This window comes from Oncorhynchus kisutch, linkage group LG19 (genome assembly GCF_002021735.2).
Source record: "Oncorhynchus kisutch isolate 150728-3 linkage group LG19, Okis_V2, whole genome shotgun sequence".
Taxonomy (NCBI): Eukaryota; Metazoa; Chordata; class Actinopteri; order Salmoniformes; family Salmonidae; genus Oncorhynchus; species Oncorhynchus kisutch.
This window is the reverse complement of record NC_034192.2, coordinates 19,188,665-19,206,661: the sequence shown is the minus strand read 5'-3', so window position 1 is coordinate 19,206,661 and position 17,997 is coordinate 19,188,665. Positions and strand designations below refer to the sequence as shown.

The following is a 17,997-nucleotide window of genomic DNA, read 5'->3' as shown; positions in this document are numbered from 1 at the left end:
CTGCTGGGAATTATGCCTATTATTTGCAAGTGATCGATTTGGTGTTTGGAGCCACACTGGCTTTGCAAACCTGAGTTGTCTAACCAAGGCAGCAATGAGACACCAAAGTACGGCTGGGCACTTACAAGCAATGGTGCTTTTGAAAACTTTTGGGGACACCCGAGTGGATCTACAGCTCAACGAACAAGCGCGCAGGGCAACGAAGCTGCACAATGAAAAGGTATTGTACTCTTCCCCTGCAATTCTCTGAATAAAAATGTCAATTTCAAGGTGACGCAACGCCTGGTTATACTGCGTTTCTGTCTAAATGTATAGTGTCTAGAGCCATGGCATCATAATGATGGTAATAAGAGGTGGATTAATTCGGGTGGGACTGTGTAGGACTTCACTGAAGGCCCAGGCCCCAGAACCACGGCACGCCACTGCGTCATGGTAATACTATGAAAGTTTAGATGCCAATCACCATATAAGGAGATGGGAGAGGCAGGACTTGCAATGCGATCTGCTTCAGAAAAAGAAATAACTTATATTTTAGCCCTTGGCAACGCAGATGCTCGTTGACACGCGCGAGCAGTGTGGGTGCAATAATTGAATAACATGGATTTCAAAATGTATTTTGCGACGCACGCGACGCGAGCGGTGTAGTCAGGGTATTATGCTGCATTTCGATGAGGGATGCAAAAAAACATACAATTCGGCATAGTGAAGCAAGAAAGATGGTGATGGCAAAAGCACACCAGCACAACGGTATGCATTGCTATGGTGATTTCGGTAAACAAACAGTCCAAATCGACATCCGGTAGAAAACTATGCTACAGCAGAAGGCAAAAGTTTAAATATTTGACCTCTGGTGACTGCATTCACATTGAACACAATGACGTCCACCTCGTACCATCCAAAACACAGCATAACTGGGCCGTACAGTGCCACCATTTTACTACACGGTTTATATGGTCAAATTTTTTCAAATGTCATTCCAGGCCTGGAAAAGTTTTGGAATGTTATAAAACGTGAAAAGTCATGGAATTTAATTTCATTTAATGTTACTGTAAATTATTTAGGCAAAGTTTTAAAATATTTTATCAATCAAATAAGTCAACCTATCAGCAAGGATTGTCTGTGTTTGTGTGCATCAGCTGCATGTTTGCAAGGTGAGTGGACCATTGCTCAAGGAGAGAGACATCACAGCAGCAGGTAGGCATGGCCTATAAAATATGATAGAGAACAGATGAACTAGGTAGACAATTAAAATCATATCTTGTACCCTCTAGTTAACTGTTCAGCTATTATTAGCATGTATTCATGTTTTCGTCATGTCCCAAAAAACCTAACACTGACACTTGTGAATAAGGCCGTACAAAGTTGATTTACTTTTTTTGAACCATTCATATGATTCATTTAAACGATTATTTTCGCAGAAACGAACTATTCACTTTGCCATTGTATTAGTTGGTATTCGTTCAATCACGTTCATTTTTAGGATAAATATTAAATGTAGCCTTTCTTTTGGATTAAGTGGCTTCAAAACTTGTTTTGTAGATGCTTCCACTTTATTTGGCCATCCAATGTAGGGGATATTGCAACTCAATAAATGCTATTCAGCCTGCAAAGTAAGCACTTTTTAAGGTAGCTAAGATAAATATGACTAAACCAAAAAATATAAATTTCATGAAGAAAATGTGTGGGCTTGCTTCAGCTGAATAAAAAGATTTGCAGCCTATCATAGCCATTTGATCTTTGATATATTGAATGAGTAAATCTTTTCTAAAGGCACAAAACTTCAAATTTTATTGGTCACATACACGTGTTTAGCAGATGTTATTGCGGGTGTTGCGAAATGTTTGAGTTTCTAGCTCCAACAGTGCAGTAGTATCAACAATTTTCCCAACAATACACACAAATCTAAGTAAAGGAATGGAATTAAGAATATATAAATGAGTAATGTCAGAGCGGCATAGACTAAGATACAGTAGAATAGGATAGAATACAGTATATACAGTGCCTTGCGAAAGTATTTGGCCCCCTTGAACTTTGCGACCTTTTGCCACATTTCAGGCTTCAAACATAAAGATATAAAACTGTATTTTTTTGTGAAGAATCAACAACAAGTGGGACACAAGATGTGCAAAACTGATAGAGACATACCCCAAGCGACTTACAGCTGTAATCGCAGCAAAAGGTGGCGCTACAAAGTATTAACTTAAGGGGGCTGAATAATTTTGCACGCCCAATTTTTCAGTTTTTGATTTGTTCAAAAAGTTTGAAATATCCAATAAATGTCCTTCCACTTCATGATTGTGTCCCACTTGTTGTTGATTCTTCACAAACAAATACAGTTTTATATCTTTGTTTGAAGCCTGAAATGTGGCAAAAGGTCGCAAAGTTCAAGGGGGCCGAATACTTTCGCAAGGCACTGTACATATGAGATGAGTAAAGCAAAAATATTTAAATATTATTAAAGTGGCCAGTGATTTCAAGTCTATGTACACTTCCGGTCCAAAGCTTTAGAACGATCTTGAAGAAAAAGAAACGCACACCTATTTAGGCGAGGTGCTGGCTGGCGGAGTAGAAAACTTGAAAATAAAAGAGAGCTGCACACTCTAGGAGCTCAGATGCAAAAATGTAATTACCAACGTTTCGACAGCCAAGCTGTCTGATTTATATTTATACCATGTTGAAGACATCTTGGCTAGAGTGTGCGGCTCTCTTTTTTATTTTATTTCCAAAGCTTTAGAACACCTACTTATTCAAGAGTATTAATTTATTTTGACTATTTTCGACATTGTAGAATAATAGTGAAGACATCACAACTAGGAAATAACACATATGGAATCATGTAGTAACCAACAAAGTGTTAAACAAATCAAAATATATTTTATATTTGAGATTCTTCAAAGTAGCCACCCTTTGCCTTGATTACAGCTTTGCACCAGCTTCAGCTGGAATGCTTTTCCAACAGTTTTGAAGGAGTTCCCACATATGCTGAGCACTTGTTGGCAGCTTTTCCTTCTCTCTGCGGTCCGAGTTATCCCAAACCATCTCAATTTGATTGAGGTCGGGTGATTGTGGAAGAAGGTGTTTAGCTGAACTCAAATAGCCGAACCGAAAGCTTGTACTTGCATACGTGGCTGGTTTTCCTTTGTAATCCGTGATTGTCTGTAGACCATGCCCACATACGTCTCGTGTCTGAGCCGTTGAATTGTGACTCCACTTTGTCTCTATACTGACATTTTGCCTGTTTGATTGCCTTACAGAGGGAATAACTACACTGTTTGTATTCGGCCATATTACCAGTCACCTTGCCATGGTTAAATACTGTAGTTTGCGCTTTCTGTTTTTCAACAATCCACTGTTTCTGGTTAAGGTAGGTTTTGATAGTCGCAGTGGGTACATCATCTCCTATACACTTCCTGATGAACTCAGTCACCTTATCAGTGTATTCGTCGATGTTATTGTCGGAGGCTACCCGGAACATGTCTTTTAGGAGAGCTAATAGGTGTGCAGCCTTTTTTTCCTGTCCACCTCTAAAGGTGTCAGCATGCTTCAGTTCAGCTCGTGCCTAGCTGAACTCGGCTAGCCGAACCGAACACGTTTACTTGCATACTCCCTTAAACGACCTTAGCTTTAAAAACAAGTAAAAAGCGTCAATAGTACTGTTTGTCCATTTTGAAATGCATAGCCAGTATACATTACCTCAAAATAGTCAGAATGTATCAAAGACAAAATCTGTCATTAACTTTGCCAAGGAGATCTTAGTCGTGGAATTTTACATCTAACTAAGATATTTGGTGCTGTATTTCTCAATGAAAAAATTTGCATGAAAGTGAGTCGTCTCTTGTTGAATGACAACATAGACTTTATTGAAGAATCCCTACTGTTGACCAATCACAGACGAAAGAACATAGACTTCGACTCCGAATTCAGCTTGCCTCCAGAAAAAATGTTGTGTGCAGTCAACGAAGTCCAAAACGAACAAAAGCGTCACATAATGTCATGCTAATATATGCACAAACTCTGCCGAACTGTTTCGGCTGGGAAGCATGTGGATGCCTTAACAAACAACATTTTAGAAATGAGCTGCTCAACCGGACCTTGATAAAACTCTCTGATGTGTTTGAGCAGGGCTTGATGAAAAGCCTGCATGCCTAGTAGCTCTCCAGACTGAGGGTTTGCCACATGTGTTTTATACAGTTGCCTAACAGGTATTCATTCTACTTTGTGGAATGAAGTGCCTTGCTCAACGACAGGAGATGGGATCAGAGAGCAGCCTCCCAGTGTTGATACCACATTACGCTTACTTTTGTATATAGAAACCCAACCAATTGTTGGTCATATAAACTTGGTTAAAAGTTATGGGAAAATCATGAAATTCCATCTGTCAAAATGTGTATGAACCCTGTTACTAGCATATGCGCCTAAATATTTTTCTGTGTGACCTGACCTGGAATTTTTATTTAGGAGCACCAGTGAACCTAGAAAAAAAAAGCTTTAGTACCCCAAAATGTTTCATTGGGCTCCTATTGAAGGAATTTTATTCCTCTGTTTTATTCCCAATTAAAATGAAACACTGTCAATTAATAAGAATTTGTAAGACCCTTATTTTATAGGAATGGACAGAGCCCGGTCTTAAAGTTAAATAGCAGCCTTTATTCAAGAGAGTACTCCCGCAATACAGGTTACCACAGGTTATAAACTGAAAATGGCGTCATTAGTTCCAATACCACCCTGCGCCATCTCCGTTCCAGTACAAAGGCTGTATCTCGAGCCTTCCCACATCCGTCTCCCTACCAATTTAATATAATTTACGAGTCAAGGTTTTCTCGTGTAGATAAGCATTCTAGCCAGTCTGATTCATTTGTACCAAGGAACAGATAGTCATTGTTCTAAACTCTTGACCACATTCACACATTATATTCGGTACTGGGATCAGATAAGAAAATTCATACATATACAGTAACATTTAGTATTCTGATTAGTACATCCTGATTGAAATGTATACATAATTAGTCATTATAGATAAAAATTCCCTTATCAGCTCCTAAATGTCTTTGTGTGCATCTCCATTTTTCAACTTAGGCACACACACGTTCTCATTGTTAAAAAAAAGAAGTAAACTCTAAGGTTGCGTTCTAGTGCATCCTTCGCCCTTAAGGTCATGAATGTCCTACAGGTCTTTAGCTTTTGAGCTTTTTCCCTTTTTGCCGCCTCTGTTTGTTTCTGAGGAGCAGCGGCTGTTACATGTCCGGTACGAGCATTACACATGTACATTGAGCATTTCTAAGCAGCGTCTCTCCCACTGGATTGTGGAGGCTATTTCTCTGGCATATGACAGCAGAAGGCAGGAATGACCTAACGGTGTACACAACGCGTACACTGTACTTACGGCTGGAGAGGGAGACGGTCATTGGGCAGTGTGTAGATTGTGCAATACCTGGGTACCGCACATTTTCCTGTTGGGTTGTAACTCTGGGTAGACTGCCGTGGACCATTTCATTTGGTGTCCACTGGGGTCGTCTTGGGCATGATTTTGTATCCCCGTAGGTGTTTTGAACCGAGTTGATCGACTAAAAGGGAACGTACAGATGACTATAACTACTGTTTACTGAAGGAGGGAAACAACGTACACCACCTGTTTGGCCCGCACCGCCCAGTTCTGGACTCGGTGAAGATCAGTACAGAATTGAAGGAATTAATCCGGGCTTCGGGTTATCACCTGTGGAAGGGGGCCTTATCAGGCGTGATTCTAATGTTCTTCAGTAGAGGGCGCAATCATGCAAACTCCCCATAACTGTGTTTTACCTCGTTTTTTTTCTTCAGGAAACAGTAGTTATAGTCATAAGTAACTGTACATTTTCTTTCAGCTTGACATCCCTCCTCATTGACCTCTGCGCTATCTCTCTTATCCAACAGCCACCATGGCTGAGGAGCGGAGGCCGAAGCAGTGCACTGTGGTTCTGCCCACGGAGTCAATGAAGGCCATGGCAGAGTCCATAGGAGTGGGGCAGCTACAGGAGGAGAGCTGTGCCGCCCTGAGCGAGGAGGTCAGCTACAGAATAAAGGAGATCGCCCAGGTAAGAACCGGGCCCTTTTCCGTATTGCACACTGTAGCAAAATGATTTGCAGCAGAGAATGATAAAGTGTGATCTTATTGGACGACTCACTCTGACACATCGCACCTCAGTTCATATCAATACCAATGAACACCGGGTAATTGTGTTATGAAATGTCATCCTTCGCTCATATTTTCTGTTTCCCCCTTTGTCTTCCAGGACGCGTTGAAGTTTATGCACCATGGAAAGAGATGTAAACTGACGACCAGCGACATAGATTATGCTCTTAAACTGAAGAATGTAGAGGTGAGGGGGACTATACTACACCATCATGGAGAAATGGTTCTTTCTTTGGAGAACTTTTCGCAGGACCTCAATGAAATATAGTATATAGGCTATTGAAAGGAACATTTCAGGTTTCATTTGCATAAGCAGACTTGTGAATTTAATGATATCAATCAATTGGTGGTATACTGTGCATTTGGAAAACATTCAAACCCCCTTGACTTTTTCCAAATTTTGTTACGTTACAGCCTTATTCTAAAATGGATTTTAAAAATTCTCAGCAATCTACACACAATACCCCATAATGCGAAAAGTTTAAAAAAAAGTTTTTGCAAAAAACAATAACCGATCATGTATTTACATAAGTATTCAGACACTTTGCTATGAGACACGTAATTGAGGTCAGGTGCATCTTGTTTCCATTGATCATCCTTGAGATCTTTCTACAACTTGATTGGAGTCCACCTGTTGTAAATTCAATTGATTTGACATGATTTGGAAAGGCACACATTTGTCTATATAAGGTTCAACAGTTGACAGTGCATGTCAAAGCAAAAACCAGGCCATGAGGTCGAAGGAATTGTCTGTAGAGCTCCGAGAGAGGATTGTGTCGAAGCACAGATCTGGGGAAGGGTACCAAAAAGGTCTTCAGCATTGAAGGTACCCAAGAACACAGTGGCCTCCATCAATCTTAAATGGAAAACGTTTGGAACCACCAAGACTCTTCCTAGAGCTGGCTGCCCGGCCGAACTGAGCAATCGGAGGAGAAGGGCCTTGGTCAGGGATTGTCACTCTGACAGAGCTTTAGAGTTCCTCTGTGGAGATGGGACAATCTTCTAGAAGGACAACCATCTCTGCAGAACTCCACCAATCAGGCCTTTATGGTAGAGTGGCCAGACGGAAGCCACTTCTGAGTAAAAGGCACATGACAGCCCGCTTGGAGTTTGCCAAAAGGCACCTAAAGACCATGAGAAACAAGATTCTTTAGTCTGATGAAACCAAGATTGAACTTTTTGGCCTGAATGCCAAGTGTCACGTCTGGGGGAAACCCGGCACCATCCCTACGGTGAAGCATGGTGGTGGCAGCATCATGCTGTGGATATGTTTTTCAGGGACTGGGAGACTAGTCAGGATCAAGGCAAAGATGAACGGAGCAAAGTACAGAGACATCCTTGATGAAAACCTGCTCCAGAGGGCTCAGGAAGTCCGACTGGGGCGAAGGTTCACCTTCCAACAGGACAACAACCTTAAGCACACAGCCAAGACAACGCAGGAGTGGCTTCCGGACAAGTCTCTGAATGTCCTTGAGTGGCCCAGCCAGAGCCCGGATTTGAACCCGATCGAACATCTCTGGAGAGACCTGAAAAAACCTGTGCAGCGACGCTCCCCATCCAACCTGACAGAGCTTGATAGGATCTGCAAATACATGTGTGCCAAGCTCGTAGTATCATACCCAAGAAGACTCAAGGCTGTAATTGCTGCCAAAGGTGCTTGAACAAAGTACTGAGTAAAGAGTTTGAATACTTACGTAAATGTGATATTTCATATATATATTTTTTATATTAATTTGCTTACATTTCTAAAAACCTGTTTTTGCTTTGTTTTTATGGGGTATTGTGTGTAGATTGAGGGGGTAAAAACAATTTAATAAATTTTAGAATACATTTTTAACCTAGCAAAATGTGGAAAAAGTCAAGGGGTCTGAATACTTTCCGAAGGCACTGTAGATATTGATGGAAGTCACTACACTGGTACATGCACCATTTCAGTTTTTCTGTATCTATCCAGCCATCACAATATTAGTCATCCCAGTGCTTGGGTTCATAGCGGCCTCCTCTCTGTCCTCTCTCCTCCACAGCCTCTCTATGGCTTCCAGTCGCAGGAATTCATCCCGTTCCGCTTCGCCAGTGGAGGAGGGAGAGAGCTTCACTTCTACGAGGAGAAGGAGGTAGACCTCAGTGACATCATCAACACACCCCTCCCTAGAGTCCCCCTTGACGTTTCGCTCAAAGGTATTATTATAGTTTGGTTATTTTTTTTTTTGGGGGGGGGTGTTTTACAAAAACGCAACTAATAGATATATCTCTCTCTCTTAAACTATTTCAAAGGTAAAGGTGTTGATTGCATTGAGTAAGTAGATTCACATGTACTGTGTTATCTACACGTCCTATGACAGTTTTTGATTTAGTTGATTATACAAGCTCTTGTACCTCCTCTCTTGTTTTCTGTTCCTCAGCTCACTGGTTAAGTATTGAAGGTGTCCAGCCTGCGATACCAGAGAACCCACCCCCAGGTGAGACGTCTGTCTGTGTTTGTCTATGTCTGTCTTTCTCTATCATCTACTTGAGAAAAGCAGCATAATTCTTAAAATAACCACATTTGCAGTATGTGTTTACATGTTTACACTATGTATACAGTGCCTTTGGAAAGTATTCAGACCCCTTGACTTTTTCCACATTTTGTTAAGTTACAGCCTTATTCTAAAATGGATTAAATAATCAATTTTAAAAATCCTCGGCAATCTACACACAATACTCCATAATGAAACGTGAAAACTTATTTATTTTTTTTGCAAATGTGTTACCAATAAAAAACAGAAATACCCTATTTAAAAAGTATTCAGACCCATTTGAAATTGAGCCCAGGGGCATCCTGTTTTCATTGATCATCCTTGAGATGTTTCTACAACTTGGAGTCCACCTGTGGTACATTCAATTGATTGGACATGATTTGGAAAGGGACACACCCTTCTATATAAGGTCCCACAGTTGACAGTGCATGTCAGAGCAAAAACCAAGCCATGAGGTCGAAGGAATTGTCCGGAATTGTCCGGATTATGTCGAAGCACAGATCTGGGGAAGGGTACCAAAAAATGTCTTCAGCATTGAAGGTCCCCAAGAACACAGTGGTCTCCATCATTCTTAAATGGAAAAAGTTTGGAACCACAAAGACTCTTCCTAAGCCTGGCCAAACCGAGCAATTGGGGAGAAGGGCCTTGGTCAGGGAGGTGACCAAGAACCCAATGGTCACTCTGACAGAGCTCTAGAGTTCCTCTGTGGAGATAGGGGAACCTTCCAGAAGAACAACCATCTCTGCAGCACTCCACCAATCAGGTCTTTATGGTAGTTTGGCAAGACGGAAGCCACTCCTCAGTAAAAGGCACATGACAGCCCACTTGGAGTTTGCCAAAAGACACATAAAGAACTCTCAGACCATGCGAAACAAGATTCTCTGGTCTGATGAAACCGAGATTTAACTTTTTGGCCTGAATGCTAAGTGTCACGTCTGGAGGAAACCTTGCACCATCCCTACGGGGAAGCATGGTGGTGGCAGCATCATGCTGTGGGGATGTTTTTCAGCAGCAGGGACAAGGTGATTAGTCAGGATCGAGGGAAAGATGAACGGAGCAAAGTACAGAGAGATCCTTGATGAAAACCTGCTCCAGAGCACTCAGGACCTCAGCCTTGCCGAATGTTCACTTTCCAACAGGACAACAACCCTAAGCACACAGCCAAGACAACACACAGGAATGGCTGAATGTTCTTGAGTGGCCCAGCCAGAGCTCGGACTTGAACTAGATCGAACATCTCTGGAGAGACATGAAAATAGCTGTGCAGCGACGCTCCCCATCCAACCTGACAGAGCTTGAGAGGATCTGCAGAGAATAATGGGAAAACATCCCCAAATACTGGTGTGCCAAGCTTGTAGCGTCATACCCAAGAAGACTCAAGGCTGTAATCGCTGCCAAAGGTGCTTGAACAAAGGACTGAGTAAAGAGTCTGAATAGTTTGTCATTATGGGGTATTGTGTTTAGATTGAGGGAACAAAACCATTTAATCCATTTTAGAATAAGGCTGTAAAGTAACAAAATATGGAAAAAGTGAAGGTGTCTGAATACTTTCCGAATGCACTGTATGCACCAGCAGCATACCACCCTGCATACCACTGCTGACTTGCTTCTGAAGCTGAGCAGGGTAGGTCCTGGTCAGTCCCTGGATGGGAGACCAGATGCTGCTGGTGGTGTTGGAGGGCCAGGAGGAGGCACTCTTTCCTCTGGTCTAAAAAAAAATATATATATATATATATCCCAATGCCCCGGGGCAGTGATTGGGGACACTGCTCTGTGTAGGTTGCCGTCTTTCGGGTTGGGACGTTAAACGGGTGTCCTGACTCTCTGAGGTCATTAAAGATCACATGGCACTTATCGTTAGAGTAGGGGTGTTAACCCTGGTGTCCTGGCTAAATTGCCAATCTGGCCCTCAAACCATCACGGTCACCTAATAATCCCCAGTTTACAATTGGCTCATTCATCACCCTCCTCTCCCCTATAACTATTCCCCAGGTCGTTGCTGTAAATGAGAACGTGTTCTCAGTCAACTTACCTGGTAAAATAATGGAAAAATAAAAAATAACATCACCCTTCTGTCCCCTTCTCTTTCCCTCAGCCCCCAAAGAGCAGCAGAAGACTGAATCTACAGAGCCTCTCAAAGCCGTCAAGCCTGGTCAGGAGGAGGAGGGCTCCACCCAGAAGGGCCAGGGAGCTACATCTGCAGAGGCTAAAGGTCAGTGTATTCTCTGTTTGTAATGTCTACTGTCTCTTTATCCGTCTGTCTGTACTGTCTGCCATCTTAAAATTGTACGTGCACAATTAGAGTTGGATTATTTGCTCTAAAATGTTAAATAGATATTTATTTAATTTTATGTGTGGGACAAAACAAACCACATCAATGACATTCAATATATTCTTCAGTATTAAACCCATTCTTCAAGTGGCAATTTTAAACAATAACAAAGTGTGCTCCCCTTGGTTAGGTGATGTGAACCTTTGTCCTATCGTGATTATGTACTCATAAAGCATTGTGATATATACGATGGTATCGCACCCTATTGGCCAACCTCAAACATAAAAATAATAATACAAAAACACAGTTGGGCTGAATCCACCGTTAGGATATAGTACGAAATTGTATGCTACATCTGGAATAATCATGATGAAAGATGATGTTGTTGAACGCTTGCCAGAGGCTAAGTACAGACAAATCTTTTCTAATATTCCTTTCTGGTGGGGCTTCATTATAGAATGTGTGTGTGTGTTGCGCAACTGATGAGGAACGGGCTGTCTTACCGTAAGTGAATTAAGTTATAAATCATGGACTGGATAGAAGCAAATTCTACCGTCTTAAGAACTGGATAATAATTGCTACTCTCTTAATAGGCTGTTTCTTAGACTAAGGACTCTCGACTTTCATTCTCGTTCTTTTTGAAAGCAGCAACTTTAGGGCAACCGTATTAGAATATTTGGGAAATAGGCTACTATTCACAACTTGAATTTGTCTTAAAGCTTGTATGATAGACCTAGTAGGAGGATAGGTTATTGGCCATTTGGTTTTTAACCTGAAATGGAGCGATTTGTCCATCTCTCACGGATCATACATTTTTTTATAAGCTTAAACCAGATTGTTCTGTACGCCATTGATATTGTTTGTTCTCCCTCATTATTAGTCCCCTGGCTACCGTATGTTTTTAGGCTATTCCAACAACTTTTTGAGATGGACTCCAGCCACCCTAGTCATAGACTGCACAGCAAGCGGTACTGGAGCGCCAAATCTAGGTCCAAAAGACTTCTTAACAGCTTCTACCCCCAAGCCATAAGACTCCTGAACATCTAATCAAATGGCTACCCAGACTATTTGCATTGCCCCCCCCCCCCCCCTTCTTTTATGCTGCTGCTACTCTCTGTTTATTATCTATGCATAGTCACTAACTCTACTTACATGTACATATTACCTCTACTAACCGGTGCCCCCACACATTGACTCTGTACCGGTAACCTCTGTATTTCGCGTCACAATTTTTATTTTACTGCTTTTCTTTAATTATTTGTTACTGTTATTATTTACTTAACCAACAATGCCGTTAAGAAAAATTTGGCGCACATGACCATCTGAGATATCAACATTTTAACCATGTTTTGAGGCTATTATATAGTGTTTTATGTTTTTACATTTACTTTGGCATAAAACAAGCTTATATGTTGGGTTGTTACAGGCTTTGGTTTTTCCATTTGTTTTGAGATTGGACTTTAGCTTTAGCACATAGGGCGCCCTGGATGTCAGTATGTGTTACATCTGTGCTGGTTGCCATCTCATTAGTGGGAAGGTGTTTCACCTGTGCTGGCCCAGGTGCTATTTAAGAGTGGCTGGCCAAGTGCTCCAGTGGTTTTAATAGATGCATAAGGTTAACACCTTTAGTTGGCTCTCCCTATTTTGATTTCTAGACCAACAATCCTTTAACTGATTTCATTTTGTTCCACCTTTTTGGTTTGCTTCCTGGTGTAGGTTTTTCTTTTGTTTGCCTCTTCCTGGGCAAATTTAGTGTGTGCTCATGGTGGGTGTCTTTTAAGTTGCTGTTGTTGGTCAACTTTCAGTGGACACTATTGTGAATTTTTCAGTACATATGTGGCAATTATTTATTTCAGAAGGAGCCAGAAAAATTAGTGCAGTCTATATGTGCTCTAGGTCATTGGACACCATTAGACATGCACCTGTCTGGGGTGTAGAAACGACTGGTTATTCCTGTAACTGTGTTATGGCCTACTATGTACTGTTGCTATGGTTACACATCTCGGGTCTTTTCCAGAACAATGATGTCCCTTTCAGAGGAGTTAGCAGGATGACATGTATGGTTATTCCCGTAGAGTGCCAAGGTCTATGGTCCTACATGCATGAACCTGGCTTAAGGCGAGTGCAGGTCTATTTGTGTCTATTTCTGTGGCTCTACGGGTTCCATGCCCTAATATGAAGGCAATATGATAATGGTGGCTAAATGCCAGAGGGGATGAGCCGTTAAGAGGAGTTACTATGAGTGTGACGTAAGGAGGACAAATGTACAATTAGTTTGTGCCAAGACTGGAAGGCACTTGTATTCATGAACCAGCTCGGCTTTTATTATGAAGTAATAAAAAGTCTGTTTGAACTCACAGGCTCCGGTATTTGTGAAATATGATTGACCGAATATTTCCATGACAACACTGCCATGCATTTATAAGTTATATTCTTCAAGAATAAATAGGTACATATCATTAATTTATAAGTCCAACAATTGATGTAGCAGCTGCAGATAGCCCCATTAAGGAAAAGCAATTCCTATTTAATAAACATTTGTTTGCATCTCTCTCTCTTTCCCTGTGTGTTTTTCTGCCCCCCATTCCCAGGAAAGAAGGATGGTCTGATGAGGATGAAGCCCCGCAGTACTCACGAGCTCTCAGTGGAACAGCAGCTCTACTACAAGGAGATCACGGAGGCCTGCGTCGGGTCCTGTGAGGCCAAGAGAGCTGTGAGTCAACTGTTTATCAAGTGTGCATTTGTGTGTGCGCATGCATGTAAGAAAGAGTTGTGTGGTTGTGTCTCCTCCAAAATGATTGGCACACTTGAAAAGATGAGCAAAAGACTGAAAAACAATACAAATACAGTGGGGCAAAAAAGTATTTAGTCAGCCACCAATTGTGCAAGTTCTCCCACATAAAAAGATGAGAGGCCTGTAATTTTCATCATAGGTACACTTCAACTATGACAGACAAAATGAGAAAATAAAATCCAAAAAATCACATTGTAGAATTTTTAATGAATTTATTGGCAAATTATGGTGGAAAATAAGTATTTGGTCAATAACAAAAGTTTATCTCAATACTTTGTTATATACCCTTTGTTGGCAATGACAGAGGTCAAACGTTTTCTGTAAGTCTTCACACACTTGCTGGTATTTTGGCCCATTCCTCCATGCAGATCTCCTCTACAGCAGTGATGTTTTGGGGCTGTTGCTGGGCAACACGGACTTAACTCCCTCCAAAGATTTTCTATTGGGTTGAGATCTGGAGACTGGCTAGGCCACTCCAGGACCTTGAAATGCTTCTTACGAAGCCACTCCTTCGTTGCCCGGGCGGTGTGTTTGGGATCATTGCCATGTTGAAAGACCCAGCCACGTTTCATCTTCAATGCCCTTGCTGATGGAAGGAGTTTTTCACAAAAAATCTCACTATACATGGCCCCATTCATTCTTTCCTTTACACAGATCAGTCGTCCTGGTCCCTTTGCAGAAGAACAGCCCCAAAGCATAGGTACTCTTCAACTGTGAGAGACGGAATCTAAAACAAAAATCCAGAAAATCACATTGTATGATTTTTAACTAATTAATTTGCATTTTATTGCATGACATAAGTATTTGATACATCAGAACAACAGAACTTCATATTTGGTATAGAAACCTTTGTTTGCAATTACAGAGATCATACGTTAAATCGGCCGAATAATCAGTATCGGCTTTTTTGGTCCTCCAATAATCGGTATCGGCGTTGAAAAATCATAATTGGTCGACCTCTAATTCCTACCACTGCTGTGTCGTCTGCAAACTTGATGATTGAGTTGGAGGCGTGCATGGCCAACCAGTCATGGGTGAACAGGGAGTACAGGAGAGGGCTGAGAACGCACCCTTGTGGGGCCCCAGTGTTGAGGATCAGCGGGGTGGAGATGTTGTTACCTAGCCTCACCACCTGGGGGCGGCCCGTCAGGAAGTCCAGGACCCAGTTGCACAGAGCGGGGTCGAGACCCAGGGTCTCGAGCTTGATGATGAGTTTGGAGGGTACTATGGTGTAAAATGCTGAGCTGTAGTCGATGAACAGCATTCTCACATAGGTATTCCTCTTGTCCAGATGGGTTAGGGCAGTGTGATTGCGATTGCGTCGTCTGTGAACCTATTGGGGCGGTAAGCTAATTGGAGTGGGTCTAGGGTGTCAGGTAGGGTGGAGGTGATATGGTCTTTGACTTGTCTCTCAAAGCACTTCATGATGACGGAAGTGAGTGCTACGGGGCGGTAGTCGTTTTGCTCAGTTACCTTAGCTTTCTTGGGAACAGGAACAATGGTGGCCCTCTTGAAGCATGTGGGAACAGCAGACTGGGATAAGGATTGATTGAATATGTCCGTAAGCACACCAGCCAGCTGGTCTGCACATGCTCTGAGGACGCGGCTAGGGATGCCGTCTGGGCCGGCAGCCTTGTGAGGGTTAATCACGTTTAAATGTTTTACTCACGTTCGCTGCAGTGAAGGAGAGCTCGCAGGTTTTGGTGGCGGGCCGTGTAGGTGGGACTGTATCGTCCTCAAAGCGAGCAAAGAAGTTGTTTAGTTTGTCTGGGAGAACGACATTGTGGTCCGTGACAGTGCTGGTTTTCTTTTTGTGGTCCGTGATTGACTGTAGACCCTGCCACCTACCTCTCGTGTCTGAGCCATTGAATTACAACTCCACTTTGTCCCTATACTGACACTTAGCTTGTTTGATTGCCTTGCGGAGGAAATAGCTACACTGTTTGTATTCGGTCATGTTTCCGGTCGCCTTGCCCTGATTAAAAGCAGTGGTTCGCGATTTCAGTTTTGCATGAATGCTGCCATCAATCCACGGTTTCTGGTTGGGGAAGGTTTTAATAGTCGATGTGGGTCCAACATCACTCGCTCACCGAATCAGCGTATTCATCAATGTTATTGTCCAACGCTATGAGGAACATATCCCAGTCCACGTGATCGAAGCAATCTTGAAGCGTGGAATCCGATTGGTCGGACCAGCGTTGAACAGACCTGAGTACGGGCGTTTCCTGTTTTAGTTTCTGTCTATAGGCTGGGAGCAACAAAATGGAGACATAAGATTTTCCAAAAGGAGGGCGGGGGAGGGCTTTGTATGCGTTGCAGAAGTTAGAATAACAATGATCCAGGGTTTTGCCAGCCCGTGTCGCGCATTCTATATGCTGATCAAATTTAGGGAGCCTTGTTTTCAGATTAGCCTTGTTAAAATCCCCAGCTACAATAAATGCAGCCTCAGGATATGTGGTTTCCAGTTTACATAGAGTCCAATGAAGTACTTTCAGGGCCGTCGATGTGTCTGCTTGGGTGGGATATACACGACTGTGATTATAATCAAAGAGAATTCTCTTGGTAGATAATGTGATCGGCATTTGATTGTAAGGAATTCTAGGTCAGGTGAATAAAAGGCCTTGAGTTCCTGTAAGTTGTTATGATCACACCACGTCTCGTTAATCATAAGGCATACACCCCCGCCCTTCTTCTTACAAGAGAGATGTTTGTTTCTGTCGGCGCGATGCGTGAAGAAACCAGGTGGCTGTACCGACTCTGATAATGCATCCCGAGTGAGCCATGTTTCCGTGAAACAAAGAACGTTACAGTGTTGTCATTTCACTTGTCAGTTTGTCCACTTTAATGGTGAAATATGCATTGAAATGATTGGCTAAATCCAAAGGTTTTGTTATAAATGACCCATTAACTTCAATGGAGATTAATTTGGTTTTCTGCCCATAATATCATTTAAGGTGCTCCAAAGTATTTTCCCATTGTTTTTATAATTTGTTTTGTTTTGGTCATATAATTACTTTAGTCTCCGTTTCAAAATTGACAGGATTTCAACCAATCAGCTGAGCAGCCTGACTTTTTTTTTAGCATAAATTCTATTTTTCATAAAAATGTTCAATTCATCATCGAACCAGGTGGCTCTAACAGTTCTCAGTTAGTTCCTTAACAGGTGCGTGTTTTTTAACAATTGTCAAGAATAATTTAACACATTTTTCAAGTGCTGCATCTGGATTCTCCTCCTTATACACATCAGACCAACATACGGTGCATTCGGAAAGTATTCGGACTCCTTCACCTTTTCCACATTTTGTTACGTTACAGCCTTATTCTAAAATGGATTGAATTAAAACATGTCATCAATTTACAGACAATACCCCATAAATGACGAAATATTTGCAAATTTTATAAAAAATTCAAAAAAGAAATACTTTATTTACATAAGTATTCAGACCCTTTGCTATGAGACCGGAAATTGAGCTCCGGTGCGTCCTGTTTCCGTTGATTGTCTTTGAGATGTTTCTACAACTTGGTTGGAGACCACCTTGGCAAAATGTAATTGATTGGATACGATTTGGAAAGGCACACACCTATCTTTTGTTATGTTCTAATTCCCAGAGTAAAAACTCTACGGACATTATGAAAGCATAACCAAGTTTATTCTTCCCAGAAGATCAATACAGCTGCATTAGACAAAAACATTTTCACACAATAACTGATATTTAACCCTTCCTCATAGGCTGAGTCTCCTCCTACACATCTGTACAGACATTGTATCTTTACTGCTAGGTAGGACACTAGTGATATGGGCCATAAACTTTTATTTCTCCCTTAAGGTGACCTGACCTGACATCAACCCACCTCCATCACTAATTCATGGCTCTCTCCCCTTATCCATGCCTGCCACATGTAATCGCTTCCCTAAACTCAACACATTCCAAGCTTAGTTGCACACACTATATACCTTCCTCCTTTAACACTTAACTTCTGGTGTAGACCCTCTAAACCTCAGCACTCCATCAGTGACATGAGTAAGTATATTTCCTATTCTCAGAACCCAACACTATATAAGGTCCCACAGTTAACAGTGTATGTCAAAACAAAAACCAAGCCATGAGATGGAAGGAATTGAGCTCAGAGACAGGATTGTGTCTCAGCACAGATCTAGGGAAGGCTCCCCAAAAAATTCTGCAGCATTGAAGGTCCCCAAGAGCAAAGTGTCTTCCATGATTCTTAAATGGAAGAAGTTTCGAAC

General features: G+C 41.9%; 1 protein-coding gene across 2 annotated transcripts in view; it reads left to right on the top strand.

Annotated features, from left to right (window-relative positions):
- LOC109864411 (transcription initiation factor TFIID subunit 6-like) overlaps nt 1–17,997 on the top strand; it is a 57,140-nt gene that overhangs the window by 15,069 nt on the left and 24,074 nt on the right. For both annotated transcript variants that reach the window (XM_031797803.1, XM_020452187.2), the window contains 6 exons: nt 5,911–6,071; nt 6,270–6,356; nt 8,194–8,347; nt 8,572–8,628; nt 10,781–10,897; nt 13,549–13,670. In XM_031797803.1, the coding sequence (XP_031653663.1) occupies nt 5,916–6,071; nt 6,270–6,356; nt 8,194–8,347; nt 8,572–8,628; nt 10,781–10,897; nt 13,549–13,670 (693 nt within the window). In that variant the 5' untranslated portion in view covers nt 5,911–5,915. The remainder of the gene's footprint in view (nt 1–5,910; nt 6,072–6,269; nt 6,357–8,193; nt 8,348–8,571; nt 8,629–10,780; nt 10,898–13,548; nt 13,671–17,997) is intronic.